The sequence below is a fragment of the Camarhynchus parvulus genome, chromosome 5, assembly GCF_901933205.1.
Source record: "Camarhynchus parvulus chromosome 5, STF_HiC, whole genome shotgun sequence".
Lineage (NCBI taxonomy): Eukaryota > Metazoa > Chordata > Aves > Passeriformes > Thraupidae > Camarhynchus > Camarhynchus parvulus.
This window is the reverse complement of record NC_044575.1, coordinates 8,725,543-8,740,088: the sequence shown is the minus strand read 5'-3', so window position 1 is coordinate 8,740,088 and position 14,546 is coordinate 8,725,543. Positions and strand designations below refer to the sequence as shown.

General features: G+C 55.1%; 2 protein-coding genes across 4 annotated transcripts; one reads left to right on the top strand and one right to left on the bottom strand.

Annotated features, from left to right (window-relative positions):
- Window positions 1-836: 836 nt before the first annotated feature.
- On the bottom strand, window positions 837-5,814 carry SIRT3 (sirtuin 3). Of its 3 annotated transcripts, none has more exons than XM_030949484.1 (7): window positions 5,397-5,788; window positions 4,233-4,424; window positions 3,702-3,934; window positions 3,484-3,584; window positions 3,073-3,234; window positions 2,582-2,791; window positions 837-1,345 (listed from the first exon to the last, which is right to left on the bottom strand). In XM_030949484.1, coding segments are annotated over exons 1-7 (921 nt in total). In that variant the 5' UTR covers window positions 5,399-5,788; the 3' UTR covers window positions 837-1,324. The 3 variants fall into 3 exon arrangements, with proteins under 3 accessions (XP_030805344.1, XP_030805343.1, XP_030805342.1); XM_030949483.1 differs by lacking the exon at window positions 837-1,345 and having other exon boundaries at window positions 1,455-2,791; window positions 3,702-3,976; window positions 5,603-5,711; window positions 5,782-5,814; XM_030949482.1 differs by lacking the exon at window positions 837-1,345 and having other exon boundaries at window positions 1,455-2,791.
- A 233-nt stretch (window positions 5,815-6,047) lies between these two features.
- Window positions 6,048-13,372, top strand: PSMD13 (proteasome 26S subunit, non-ATPase 13). The gene is made up of 13 exons (XM_030949295.1): window positions 6,048-6,239; window positions 6,493-6,571; window positions 7,179-7,213; window positions 7,300-7,355; window positions 7,710-7,753; window positions 7,953-8,039; window positions 8,947-9,118; window positions 9,617-9,696; window positions 9,779-9,904; window positions 10,401-10,463; window positions 11,153-11,233; window positions 11,899-12,015; window positions 12,706-13,372. The coding sequence occupies exons 1-13, from the start codon at window positions 6,145-6,147 to the stop codon at window positions 12,799-12,801; spliced, it is 1,131 nt and encodes a 376-aa protein (XP_030805155.1). The 5' UTR covers window positions 6,048-6,144; the 3' UTR covers window positions 12,802-13,372.
- Window positions 13,373-14,546: the final 1,174 nt, after the last annotated feature.

Below are 14,546 nucleotides of genomic sequence, written 5' to 3'. Positions count from 1 at the left end.
AAGAATTTCCTCATGGGAAGGGCTGTCAGGCATTGGAAAGGGTTGCCCAGGGAGGTGGTGGAGTCCCTATCCCTGGAGGTGTCCAGGGAAGGCCTGGACATGGCATTCAGTTCTCTGGGCTGGTGACAAGGTAGGGATCAGTCACAGGTTGGACTCGATGATTTTGGAGGTCTTTCCCAACCTGGATAATTCTGTTTCTGTTTAGTTCGTGACTGACCCCCAAGTGCCATTCCAGGCTGCTGGGCTGGGGACAGCATTGCTGTGTCACAGTGTGAGCTTTTAGGCCAATTGCATCTTTTTTTTTTTTAATTAGCAAACCCCCCTCCCCAGCCCTTCTGCGTGCAGGCACAGACCCCGATCCCTTCCCAGCTGTTGAAGCTTTCCCAAGCTTTATGTGCAAAAGGAAAAGGGGGGTTTGGTGTTTTTAATGCAGCTGCTTCTGATATTGTTTCAATTTTCCAGAGTGCTTAAATCCCTAAGAACAGCTGTCAAGCCTGGCCTGGAATGCCCTGGAGCAGGGGCTGAGCTTGGCACTGGGTGTTTTGGGAGGAGGTGTTCATAGAATCATGGAACTCAATTTTGGAGGCAGCAGGGCATGGTTAAAGACTAAGTCCCCACCATTTCCACCGTGGATGTGCCACAAGGCTCTGCATTGTGTAGTGGCAGGTGTGGGACAGAGCAGGATGTGGCTGCAGCCCTGTGACACTGCCACCCCCCAGGATGGCATCTACAGCAGGGAAAGGCACTTGTGTGAGAGGGAAAAAGATACCAAAAAGCAGGTGAAAGAAACCGTGGTGGGGACAGATGTGACTTTACAGAAAACCCCTCAGGTGCCATCCAGAAATGAATTGTCTCTTTATTATTAAATAATTAACACTCCAGTGATTCAAAAATTCCCCAGCAGCTTGGTCTGGAATGGCAATGGGGGGCAGCCCCCCTGCCCCTGGCTTGTCCCCTGATTAGCAGAGATTTTATGGAAGACTAAACACAGCCTGCAGCAGCTGAGGATCACAGCCAAGGGAACAGTGGCTGGGGAGGAGCTGTGACAGGAACTGGATGCTCAGCCCAGTGGGAGCTGGAAAACACTCTCCAGGCTGTCCTGGCCTGACCTTCACAGCATTCCAGCTCCTTGCTCCATGGAACCAGTGCCTCTGAGGGGCTCTGGCATGGATGGCTCGGAAGGAGGGAGATCCAAACAGCCAACTACAGCCACAGAGCTCATCGGATGTGCTGGCACGAGCCCCCAGGCCCTTGGACACTTGCTGGTGACACTCATGGCTGGAGATCCTCAAGTGATGTGCTGAGGGGTGACAGGAGCACCCTCCTACTTGTCCTTGGCATCCAGCTGGAAACAGAGACCACAGTGCTTGCCAGGGAGCATCCAACATTCCAGCCTCAGCACCATCCCCACAGAATCCTGGAATCACAGGATGGTTTGGCCTGGAAAGGGACCTTAAAGCTCATCCAGTCCCACTGCTGGCCATGGACAGGGACACTTTCCACTAGTCCATGTTGCTCCAAGCAACTGGTTTTCCTCCATCACTGTTGCATCAGCATTATCCCTCAGGGATTCAGAGCAGTGCAAGCATCAAGCCAAGGGTTGGCTGGTCCCCACAATGTTGGTACTAAAAAATGAAAAACCTGGCAAAAAGGCTAAGAATTCCTACTCATTCCTGCTGCATCATCTGAGGGAAGTAAGAACAACCTGCATGTTACAATTGGAATCTTGAAGCCAGATTTTATGCAGTCACGTTTGGACAATGTATGCCTAAAAAATACCAGCTGTGTTTGATGTCAAATGTGGAAAAAACCTCCCAGTGGTCTAAAGGAATGTAGTAATTAACATTAGCACTGAGCTCCAAGTAATTACAAACTTGTTCCCCTGCAATTTCTCACTCCTGAAGATCCCAGAAGGTTACAGATGTGAGAATGGTGGGGAAAAAAATCAATCATCACTGCCAAGTGGAGCAGGAGCAGCCAGCAGTATTGTTTGGGTCTCAGCACAATGGAGCCTCCTTTCCCTTTCTCCTACAGCTTATTGCTCTAGAGGAACCTCTGGAAGTGGAAACACAGCCATGAAGGGACTACAGAGTGGAGAGTTTCCAGCCAGGAACATCCCAGCTCCCTGTGGAACATCCCAGTTCTGGGTTGAGGCTCTGCTGCCTCACAGCCCAGCACTGCTGACCAAGGGCATTTCCTGTCTGGTTACTCCCACCCCCTGGAATCTGCACCTCCAGCTACAGGGTTTGTCTGAGAACAAATCACACACCAGGTGATGTAACTGGAAGCTTCTCAGTCCCTGAGAGGGTCACTGCTTTCAGCCCAAATCCTGTCCTTTTCCATGTTCCTAACTCATCTGGGACTGGCAGATCCATGTCTTCTCACAGACACGTTCAGCCCACAGGGCTCTGCCCTGGCACGCTGGTTGTGGAACAGCACTCAGGTTTGGGTTGGAATGGAGCTTCTTTTGCACTTTTCTGTGCAATGTGACCCCAGCAAGCACAAACCCACTCCGTGCATAACTCCAGAACAGGGAACAGAGGGGCTGAGGGGGGAGCTGGGGGTCTGAGCCTCTTCCCACCTTCTCTTTCTCCTTCTGGATCAGCGTTTGCATCTCCTCATTCCAGCCCAGCAGCTCCACCAGCCTCTCGACACCGCCAACCACGTCCCCGAGCTGGGCCACGTCGTTGTGGCGCTGCTGCCACGCGAAGGGCCCCACCAGCTCCCGGTTGATGAGCACCCGTGGCACGGAGCTGCGCACGGCCCCGGCCAGGCTGGCAAAGGGCTCCACCTGAGGGGGGACCCAGGGACAGTCACCCTGCCAGGGGCACCTGCTCCCAGCACTCTTGCTCAGCCACCCTGGCTCTGAACAGGTCACAGTGTCACCAGTTAGCTGGTGGCCTTTCCTCAGCTCTCCAGGTGCCCATCTGGTTTCCAGAGGGTCTCTCAGAGTACCTCCACCCTATTTCTTATCCTCCACCTCAAATTTCACCTCCCTAACCCATTTTCTCACCTTCTCTAAGCCCTGCCTCCCATGTGAGTTTTTCCCAGGGGTTTCCCTTATTGCCAGACCTCCAGGGATGTCCCGATGACGAAGAGCAGGTCTGCCATGGGGAAGTCTGCGAGGTGCAGGAGGAAGCGCTGTGGGAGCTGCTCGCCGAAGAACACGATGTCAGGCTTGACAACTCCGGTGCAGACAGGGCAGCGAGGGATCCTGTCCCCCATGACATCTCCCTGAAAGGAGAGACCCCAAAACTGCCTGTCACAGGGAGCCTGACCCCTTGAAAGGGGAGGCCCCAAACCTGCCTGTTGCAGGGGTTCAGAACCACCACCTGTCCTCAGAGCAACACCCAACCCCAAACCTGGTCCCCTCCACAAACCTCTTGTCCCCGAGGGCAAAAGAACAGGTTTGGATCTGCCATTGCTGTAATAATTAATGCCTCCTTGTGTTAATTGTGTTGATGCCCAGCTGGGCTCACTCACCCTGAAGTCCTCGCCGGGGAAGTTCCTCTGACACACCGTACAGGTAGCAGTGGCAAAGGTGCCATGGGCTTCCACCAGCCTGTCAGGAGGGATCCCAGCCACTGGAATACAGCGTGTGGGAAAGGACTGAGCCAGAGCCTCCCTGTGTGCATCTCCCCAGTCCTGCTTCTCCCCTCAGCTCCTGGTGCTGCTGCTGGAGCTGGGAAGAGGGAGCTCACCTCTCTCCAGCCCGTCGATGTTCTGGGTGTAGAGGCGCAGGAGCAGCCCCTTGTCGTGCAGCAGCCGGAGGAAATAGTGGGCGGAATTGGGGCGGTAGTTTCCAGGATAGAGCTCCTTGGCCAGGGTGAAGAAGGGCTTGGGGTTGACGAAGAAATAGCCCAGCTCAAAGATGGCCTCGGGGTAGGGGATGTCGTACTGCTCCAGGTTGCTGTACAGGCCGCTCCCAGGGGACCTGCGGGGACAGGGGGGCAGCTGAGAGGGGCTGCAGTGGGACCTGGGTGGGAGACAGAATCCCAGGATCAATGAGGTTGGGAGAGACCTCCAAGAGCATCAAACTGTCCAGCCTGCGATGCATCATCACCTTGTCAACAAGAGCGTGAGTGCCATGTCCACATGAGTGCCACGTCTGGTTGTTCTTCTGACACCTCCAGGGATGGTGACTCCAGCACCTCCTTGGGCAGCCCCATCCAATGTTTAATCACCCTTTCCATGGACAAGACCTCAGCCCTCCAAGGACACAGAGGCCTCACCTGAAGTCTGGGATGCCGCTGGGCGTGCTGATCCCGGCGCCGGCCATCACCACCACGCGCCGACATTCCTTCTTCCGGAGCAGCTCGGCCACGTCCTTCAAGGTGAGCTTCTCCTTCCCCTTGTCACCTCCCCACCTGCCCAAAATGGCTCTGGCAGCTGCGCTCACACAGAAGGGTCTGGAGCCTTGGATCCTGCTCAGCACAGGGGGAAGCACAGCACTGAGAGAACTGACAGTGACTTTGGCTCGGGGGAGAAAATCACCCCAAAATTCCACAGAAAGCTCTTCTCTTGGCAGGATTGTGCTTGGACTTCACTAGGAGAAAGCTTGGCTGTTAGACCCAAACCCTGGAGCAGACACCTCCCTCAGCAAGTCCTTGTGTGGATCTAAAATACCAAGTCACCAGTATTCCTGTGAGGTTTTTTTTTTGGACAGGGATGGACACAAAGCTGGACCCACAGGGAATCACCAGTCTCAGTGTTGATTTACACTCCTCTGGGATTTAGGAGACCCTGCTGTGTCCTGAGATCAACAAGTTTCTCTCAGGGTGATGTGTCACCCTGCCCAGGCGAGCACAGACACTGGTATGTCCCTGTTCCCCCCTTGGGCTCCGTGTGTCCTTGTCCAAAGGAATCACAGCCCTGTGCCCAGCTGGGCTGGGAACAGCCATAATCATCTGGGAACAGTTATTAGCAGTTCAGGAACAGTCATTAGCAGCAGGGAACAGCTTCTCCCAGAAAATTAGTGCTGCTGGAGCAGTGCATTGTGCACAGTCCAGAGCAGGCATGGGGAGAGCCAGGAGAGCTTGGCAAGAGCAAGGCCAGAGCTGGAAGTGTTTCCAGGCCCCAGAGTGGTCAGCTCTGCCTTCCTTGGGATGTGACAGTTCCTTTGCAGGGACATGACATTGCTTTCCCAGGGATGTGACACTGCACTGCCTTAGCCTGCTGTCACAGGGACGCGGCTCTGCCTTCCAAGGGATGTAACACTGCCTTCCCTGGCATGTGTGACACTGACTTCCTAGGGAGGTGCCCTGCACTGCCTTTCCCTGCTGCCACAGGGATGTGGCTCTGCTTTCCCAGGGACGTGACACCGCACTGCCCTTCCCTGCTGTCACAAGGATACGGCTCTGCCCTGTCAGACCGGGTTCCCGGGGAGCTGAACTCACATTCTTGGAAATCCACTGAGCTTTCCCTGGCGGCAGATCCCTGCTCTCCGGGCTCCCAGACCAGCCCTGGCTCCCACAGTGATGTCCCTATGTAGACGAGGACGGGACACCCTCCATCAAGGGAGCACATCCCATCCCAGCACCGATTCCCGTGCTCCCGTTCCCGCAGGGAAGCTCCAGCCCCCAGCCGGGCATTCCCCACCTACCTCCCGGCTCCGCCGCCGGCCGGCCCCTTCCCGTGCCCGCCGCACCGGGCGGCCCGTGCCGCGCTGCCGCCATGGCAGGGCCCATGGCGCTCCCACAGGCTCCTCCAGGCTGCAAGAGAGCAGAGCGGTTCTGGGGGCCGCCCGGGGCTCCCGGGGCTCCCCCCGGCCCCGGCGCTCACCGGCCGCCAGCAGCGCCCGCGCCCCGCGCTCCATCGCCGCTACCGCACTGCCGCGAGCGCGCGCGCCGCGCTCCCGCCGCTCACCCCGCCCGGGCTGGTTCCGGCGGGGCGGGCGCGGGGAGAGGCGGCGGGGGAAGGCCCGGGGCTCGGCGGCGCGGCGGCGTTGCCGTGGCGACCGCGGGGCGCGGCGGGAGCGGCGCGGGGTGAGTGCGCGGCGGCGGCGGGCGCGGGGCGTTACGGTACCCGGCGGGCCCCGCGCGGCCGGAAGTGAGTGCGCACGGCGGGGACGGCGCGGCCTCCTCGCTCCGCTCCCGTCCGGCCCCGACCCGGCCCCGGCTCCGTCCGGGCCCCGCCGCCGCCGCCATGAAGGACGTGCCGGGTTTCCTGCAGCAGAGCCAGAGCGCGGGGCCGGGCCAGGCCGCCGTGTGGCACCGCCTCGAGGAGCTCTACAACAAGAAGTGAGCGGGGACGGGGTGCGGGGGGATCGCCCGTCCCGGCTCCCGCTGCCCTCCTCCCTTCGGCTGAGGGGCCCGCCTGGGCCCGCGTCCCTTCAGCCGCCCGGGAGGTGACTCCGGCGGGGTTTGCTCCTGCCGGGGGGTCACAGCGCCCGGTTCCCCCCGGTCCGCGCCCTCGTCAGTCCCGGCTCGGCACGGCCCGGCATGTGGCGCGGTTCGGCGGCGCTGGGCTCACGGGGCTGTTCTGTGTCCCCAGGCTGTGGCACCAGCTCACTCTGCAGGTGCTGGACTTCGTGCAGGACCCCTGCTTCGCCCAGGGAGATGGGCTCATCAAGGTGAGCGGACTTTTCCTGGCTTTTTGTACCAGAAGAAACTCAGCCTGCGGCTTCTTTCTTTCCTAATTCTTTTGCAGAGTTACTGGGTGGGTTCGGCTCCTGGGGTATTTGCGCTGGTGACTGTGTGGAAATTTTACTAAAGTTAAATGTCTCGGGTTCAGAAGCTTCAAAGTGATTCTTTACCTCACTCACCTAAAATTTTTATTTTTGGGAGTTGCAGGGAGATTTTTTTTTTTGTTCCATATTTTTGTAAGAGATTTGTAAGTGCGGGATGGGTGCTCACTGGAAGAAGCCTATGGGGATAGGATTCGATAAAATAAACAGTTCAGGGTTCTGAGCAGTGCTGGAATTTCTGTATGGGATGCCCGATTTTCTGGAAAAATCATAGGATTGAGGGATTTGAATGGTGTGAGTTGGAAGAGATCTCAAGGGTCAACATGTTCCACCCTCACTGGAAGGGACACCTTCCACTAGCCCAGCTGGCTCAGAGCCCTGTCCAGCACTTCCAGGAATGTTCAAATGAGCTGGAATAGAGGGGAAATAATGGTGAGGAGCTTTGGAATTGGGGTGTCCTTTGCCCTGAGTGTCCCTGTCCTTGCCCCTGCAGCTCTACGAGAACTTCATCAGTGAGTTTGAGCACAGGTGAGTTATTGGGGGCCACCTGGGGGGCTTGGGGGCCACTTGGGGGGCTTGGGGGCGCCGTGCTGACTCTGAGCTGCTCCCTGCAGGGTGAACCCCCTGTCCCTGGTGGAGATTATCCTGCACGTGGTCCGGCAGATGACAGGTGCGTGTCCTCCCCTCTTCCCTGTCCTGTTGTGACCTCTGGAAGGTGGTCAGGGATGGGTCAGTCTTGGATGGGAAGTTGTTGTGCTTCTGCTGTGTTGGGGAGGGAAAGCGCTGGCTTAGAAAGCTCAAGTTGTTGTTGATTTCTGGAGTAGGAAGTTCACAGCTTCCCTAGAGAGGGGGATGGTGGGGAAAAGCCCAGCTTACCTGGCAGCAGCTGCTGCAGGCTGAGGGTACACCATGGAAAACCCATATTCCAGCCATCAGGAATCCTGTCAAAGGTGGCTAGGTAGGTTAGGTGAGGTTTAGCTCCATGAGAGCTGCTCATTTAAATCTGTTTTTCCCTCTACTCCAGATCCCAATGTGGCCCTGACTTTTCTGGAGAAGACCCGGGAAAAGGTATGGTGGAAGTTGCTCTTGCTGAGTTTCTCCTCAGCCCAGGAGTCACTGGTGTGTGTGTCACCTGTGCTGGAGAGCAGCACCTTTCCACGGGGATTTGAATGCAGGAACATGGTCACAAGTGACATTTATCCAGCCCCTGGAGCAGAGCACACCTGGCTGCAGGTGACACTCTGAACAGGTCCCTGTGTCCCTGCAGGTGAAGAGCAGCGACGAGGCCGTGATCCTGTGCAAAACAGCCATCGGGGCCCTCAAGCTCAACATCGGGGACCTGCAGGTCACCAAGGTGAGGGGTGGCCTGGGATATGGGGACTTTTGGGGTGCTGTGACATTCCTTGGTTATCCCAGCTCCCGGCCCTGAGGGACTTTTGAGCTCACCAGAACATGGGAGCTGCTCACGGTGACCTGTGGTGGTGTTGCCTGAGCGAAGCACCTGGGGTTTGTCATCCTTGGCTGGTTTTAAAACCATCTTTTAAACCCAAAATGGTGCTTTTCAGGCAGGGCTGTGGTTTGTGTTTGCAGGGGTCCTAGGACAAGGGAAGAGACGAGAATCTTGACTTCGTGTTTCAGAAGGCTGATTTATTATTTTATTATATATATTATATTAAAAGAAAATGAAATACTAGAACTATACTAAAAGAATAGAAGAAAGGATTTCGTCAGAAGGCTTGAAAGGAATAGAAAAGAATAAATAACAAAAGCTCATGACTTTGAGAGGGTCTGAGCCAGCTGACTGTGATTGGCCATTAATTAGAAACAGCCAACATGGACCAATCAAAGATGCACCTGTTGCATTCCACAGCAGCAGATAATTATTGTTTTTCTTTTCCTCTGAGGCTTTTCAGCTTCTCAGGAGAAAAATCCTGGCAAAGGGATTTTTCAGAAAATATCATAGCAACACGAGGCAGCTTTGGTTCTCTTAGAGCAAGTGCTGAGGGATGCGTTTGCGTTGGAAAGGATCTTGAAGATCACCCAGTCATGGGCAGGGACACCTTCCACTATCCCAGGTTGCTCCACCCTGGCATTGGACACTTCCAGGGGTTGATCAGCCACAGCTTCTCTGGGCACCATGTGCCAGGACCCCACAGGAAAGGGTGCGGGAGCCATGGTGGCTTTGCCTGGGATGTCACCAGGGATCCCTTGGGAAGGCTGCCATCCTCAGAGCTGTAAGAGGCAGGTCTTGTCCTTCCCAGGAGACCATTGAGGAGGTGGAGGAGATGCTGAACACCCTCCCTGGGGTGACATCCGTGCACAGCCGCTTCTACGACCTCTCCAGCAAGTACTACCAGACCGTGGGCAACCACGCCGCCTACTACAAGGATGCACTGCGTTTCCTGGGCTGCATCGAGGTCAAGGACCTGCCAGGTAACCCCTCCCCAGGGGAAATCTCACCTTCCGTGCTCTGCCTCATCCCCCCAGCCCAAATAAGTGCCCTGGCTGAGGTTTTCCCTCTGTGTCGTTTTGGCTGTGCTGTGGTGGATCCGAGGTGTGGCTGGACTGAGGAGTGACCCCGAGGAGCTGCTCCTGGGTTGCACTGGGGGAAAAGGGGGAATCCTCCTGCCAGAAGGACAAGTTTGTTCCAATTCCCAAAAATCTTCACTCTAGATTCAAAAAGCTTCTTTTCTGCTGTGGTTGCTACAGTCTCCTGAATTTCAGATGGTGTGGAGGAAGATGAAGGCTGGGAATAGTTTAATGTAGGTGAGGGAGGGCTGAATGGAGCTTTACGTGGTGCTTTATCCAAATAATTTTTGGCTTTTTTTCCCATCCCAATTATTTTTGGTTAGGGTATTTTTTTTAACAGTAGTGGTTTTGGTTTAGGTAGTTTTTCATCCAAACTATTTTTGTTTTGTTTTTTTTCCCCAGTATCAGAGCAGCAGGAGAGAGCCTTCACCCTGGGGCTGGCCGGGCTGCTGGGAGAAGGCGTCTACAACTTTGGGGAGCTGGTGAGTGCTGCCACATCCCTTCATCCCTGGAGCCCCAGGAGCTGGGGTTCCCCTGCTGACAGCCTCTTGCTTGTCCCTGCAGCTGATGCACCCTGTGCTGGAGTCCCTGCGCAGCACAGACCGGCAGTGGCTCATTGACACCCTCTTCGCCTTCAACAGCGGCAACGTGGAGACCTTCCAGGCCCTCAAATCAGCCTGGGGGCAGCAGGTGAGGGCTCTGGGGCTGCTCAAGGCCCAGGCTTGGGAGTTCCACCTGACACTGGGAGTCTGTGGGCTTTTTCTTAACCAGCTTTGCCTCATTCCTAGCTCTGGAGCACTGGTACAGTTCTGGTTGGAGCCTAGGAGTGGTTATTCCATCTTGATACACATAGTTAGTTTTCTTTTGGCTTCCCTCTGGAGTTCTTGCCATGGAAAACTGTGGTTTTCCCTCCTGTTCTGGGAAGTGTGGGGGTAAACAGTGGTGTTGGATGTTACCTGCACTGGCTACAGCAGGAATCACTGCATAGCAGTGGATTTGTGAGTTCACTGGCACTTGGATTGTTTTCTGGAACCATTCCTGGCTTCCTGGTGGATGGGCTGTGGTGGCCTCCTTCCCCTTAAATGAACCCTCCCAGGGATTTATTCCTGTGTGTAAAGGTGTTCTGCCCCAGGATGGGGAGAAAATGTAATCCTGACCTGATGTGGTGCCTTTTCTCCCCTCACAGCCTGACCTGGCTGCCAACGAAGCTCTCCTGCTGCAGAAGATCCAGCTGTTGTGTCTCATGGAGGTGAGTTGGGATGTGCTCAGTGTGTCTGGTCACCCACCTGCAGGAACTCCTGCATACAGGAAGTTCAGTGTGGATTTTGCCTGTAGGTGGAGCCACAAGCAGGTACTATGAGGGAAAACACCTCGTGCTGGGCTATTTGTCCCTAACTCCAGGGGGGCTCTTGCATGGAATGCCAGGACAAGGGGGAATGGCTTCTCTGACAGAAGGTTAGGTGGGATATTGGGAAGAAATTCTTCCCTGTGAGGGTGCTGAGGCCCTGGCGCAGGTGCCCAGAGAAGCTGTGGCTGCCCCATCCCTGGCAGTGTCCAAGGCCAGATTGGACAGGGTTTGGAGCAACCTGGGATAGTGGAAGATGCTCATTCTGTGGTATGGAGGAGGGGGAGAGCAATCCTTCAGGGAATGGTGTCTGCAGTATGTTCCAGGATACAAAAAGACTTTTAGAACAGAGTTCAACATTTTTGTTTCCCAAGGACTGATGGATAGCCTGAAACAGTCCCTTCCTGACTGGAAGGCTCTCTTGTCACCATGCCAGTGTAAAACATTCTTGCTTATTTTGATTAAACATGAGAAATGCAGTTGCCAGTGTAGAGTGAGACTGGGCAGGGCAGTTTGGGGGAGGCTCTGTGAGGTGTGGGAATCCCTAAAACCCTGTGGGGGTTGGTTTTTTTTATTTTCTTTTCTGGATCCAGATGACTTTCACCCGCCCGGCCAACCACCGCCAGCTCACCTTCGAGGAGATTGCCAAGAGTGCCAAAGTCACCGTCAACGAGGTGAGTTTGGAGTTAGACACCCTTGGTAATGTCCAGGTTCTGGAGCTCTGAGAGTGCCTGGATAGACCAGAACCACAGAGAATCCCAGAATCATTTAGGCTGGAAAAAAGCTCTGAGATCATCAAGTCCAACCTGTGCCCAAAGCACTGAGTGCCACATCCAGTTATTCCTTGGACACCTCCAGGGGACTTCAACGCATCCCTGGGCAGCCCCTTCCAGTGCCTGACAGCCCTTCCCATGGAGAATTCTTCCTGATGTTCAACCTGAACCTCCCCTGGTGCAGCTTGAGGCCATTTTCTCGTGTCCTGTCACTTGCTCCCTGGGAGAACAGACCAACTCAAATCCAACACCCAACTGCTTGGGAACAGTTGGGCTCTTTTGGCTTTTTCCAATTGCCTTGTTCTTCTTTGGATTTCAGAGAAAAGAAAATAACTGGAGTTTTTTGGGGGGAAAAATAACTAAATAACCCCTAAAATCCAGTTTTAGAGGCAAGTTTTAGGGAGAAGAACTCCTCTTTGCTGAGGTTCTGTCACCTGAAAGGGGACAGCTGTGAGATCTGCTGCCCTGGATTCTGAGGGGATCTCATGTGAAGAGGCCAAGTTTTATTCATCTCAGGGGGAAATGGGGTGATCTGGGTCATTTCCTAGGATTGTCTGTGTTGCCAGGTGGAGCTGCTGGTGATGAAGGCGCTCTCAGTGGGGCTGGTGAAGGGCAGCATTGATGAAGTGGACAAGAGGGTGCACATGACATGGGTGCAGCCACGGGTGCTGGACCTGCAGCAGGTAATGGCCACCAGCTCCAGCTGGGCTGGGTGAGGTGACCTGGAGTGAGTCATGGCTTGGGAATGAGCCTCCTTGGGGATTTGGCTTTGCCCCTGGGGTGTTTCACCCAGAAACCTTCCAGGAGATGGGACAGGACAGAGCTGGCACCTCCCTTGTGAAAGCCACACAAACACCATGGAACACAGAAGCTATGGCTGTGTTTTCCAGAAGAATCCAGGCCTCATTCCTAAATGCATGAAACAACTTCTGGGAGTTTCAGGGATGTAGGAGGCACATTCCTCTTGGCAGGAGAAAAGTCCAGGATACAATGGAGCTGTTGAGCTTCTCAGGTTCATCCTTGTAACACTTAAGGAGACTGTGCAGGGTGTCTTTACCTTCAAACCCAAAAATGAGTGCCTGGAATTCCAGCTGCAGACAATTCCTTTGGTGCATTTCAGTATAACCCTTGTTCATTTGCTGGTATCCCAGAATCCCATGAGAGTTTGGGTTGGGAGGGACCTTAAAACTCATCCATGGGCCAGGTTGTTCCAAGCCCCATCCAGCCTGGCCTGGACCACTTCCAGGGATGGGGCATCTCCCTTTCTCAGTGTGTGGGGCTCTGAGGGATGGTTTGAGCTCTCAGGTGTGAGAAGGAGCCTGTGGGCATTCCCAGGAGCTGAGGCACTCTGTCCCTGTGGCCTTGCCTTGCAGATCAAGGGGATGAAGGATCGCCTGGAGTTCTGGTGCACAGACGTGCGGAGCATGGAGATGCTGGTGGAGCACCAAGCCCACGACATCCTGACATAGAGGAGAGAGAGATTCCTGCTGCTCCTGAGGCCAGCAGCACTCAGAGCACTGACTGTACTGAATCCTTGGAGGGGTGGGTGGGCAGAGCAGGAGCAGCCTGGGATGTGGTGAGCAGGAGGACGTGGCCTTTTGCTTTGTGACCCTTTGGTGCTCGAGCCAAGCTCTCCCTCTGCTGGCAGGAGTGGCTCTGGGGGCATGGATCACTCCTGATCCCTCCTGCCTCCAGCTGCTGCAGGAGGGTGGGATCCTAGTGCAGGATCCAAGGGGTCTTGGCCTTAGGGGACACACAGCCTGTCCCGCTGCCCTATCCTCCTGCCCCTGCAGCAGCCTGAGGCAGCATTCCCCAAATCTTCTTCCCCAAATCCTCTTCCTCCCTGGCCCTGCTTCCCTCCGCCCCTCCTCATCTGCAGCAGAGGGAGTGTTTGCTCCATCCAAGAGTTTTCCCGGGATTCCTGGTTAGTGGGTGTGTCCATACACGAGAGGGGGTGGGTGTCTTTCACCAACGCTTTGTGCTCAGGTGAGCTGCAGCGGCATTGCCGGAATAAACGTCTCTGCCTTCCCTTTTTGGGAATTCTGTGTCATCTCCATCCCTGGCAGCTGAGCTGCTGCTGATTCCTTTAAAAACCTGTTTCCATGGTCAGGCCTTGCCACTCCTGGGATTCAGGAGCTTTCCTCACCAGTTTGGTTCTCTGGTGCCATTAGCAGATGGCACTGCTGGAATTTTTGTGCTTTTCCTGCCTTGACTGAGAGTGTTAATCCAGCAAGAGAAAGAAGGGAAGCATGGTGCAGAGATGCCTCACACAAGGGAGACAAACTTTGGAAAACAGGACAAAATGGAATTGCTGGAGTCTGTACCTGCTCACCCTCCTCCTGCTGCTCTCCAGGCCCTTCTGGCTGAAATTCCCTCCTGGATGGGGTTGTTCAGTGCCCAGTGCCTGCCTCTTCCCTGCCCAGCCACTTGGTTTGACTTGCCCAATTCCTGCTGCATCCTGTCTTCCAAGGCTTACTCCTGGTGCCACTTTTACTGATTTCAGGAGAGCATGTGGAAGAAGTAGGTGTTCCAATCAGGAAAATATTCCCTTTTTTTCATAGCTGAGGACAGGAAAAGGCTTAAAGGAGCACAGTCTCCCTCCCAGTGCTGTGTCAGATCTCATCCTCATTCCCAGGGCTATCACTACACTTTAGGGAATAAAGGAAACTGCAGTGGAATCATTGAATTGTAGGGCTGCTGTTGCTTGAGATCAGCATCCAGAACCTGGAATGTCACTGTGGGAAGCAGTACCAGCTTCTCCCAGGAGCATTCCAACAACTCCCATGCTGTGGCTGCACTCTCCTGGCTGTGAAGCTCTGAGCAGCTCCTGGGAATGAGGGTCAGATCTGTGGAACTGTGGCAGCTCCAGAGGCTTTTCCAAGACACCTGGAAGTACCCCTTGCTGCCCAAACCTTCCACGTGCTGGCTGCTTCCCTGGCACAGGTAATTTGGGATGTGGTGGGTGGAGAGGCCCTTCCTGCAGGGCAGGGAGTGGGCAGGCATGCAGCCCCCAACCCATGGCACCCTTTTAATGTCACTTCCAGCCTTTGGGTGTTTTCCTGCCAGGAATTTACCTTGGAATGGCTTCCTTGCTTGTGCTGGGAGAGGTGACTGGGTGCACACAGTGCTGCAGGTGTTAGAGGCTCCAGAGGGAATGTGCCTTCCCATTGGGACCTGCTGTCAGCCCTTGAGGGAGTGCTGCCATCAGGGCAGT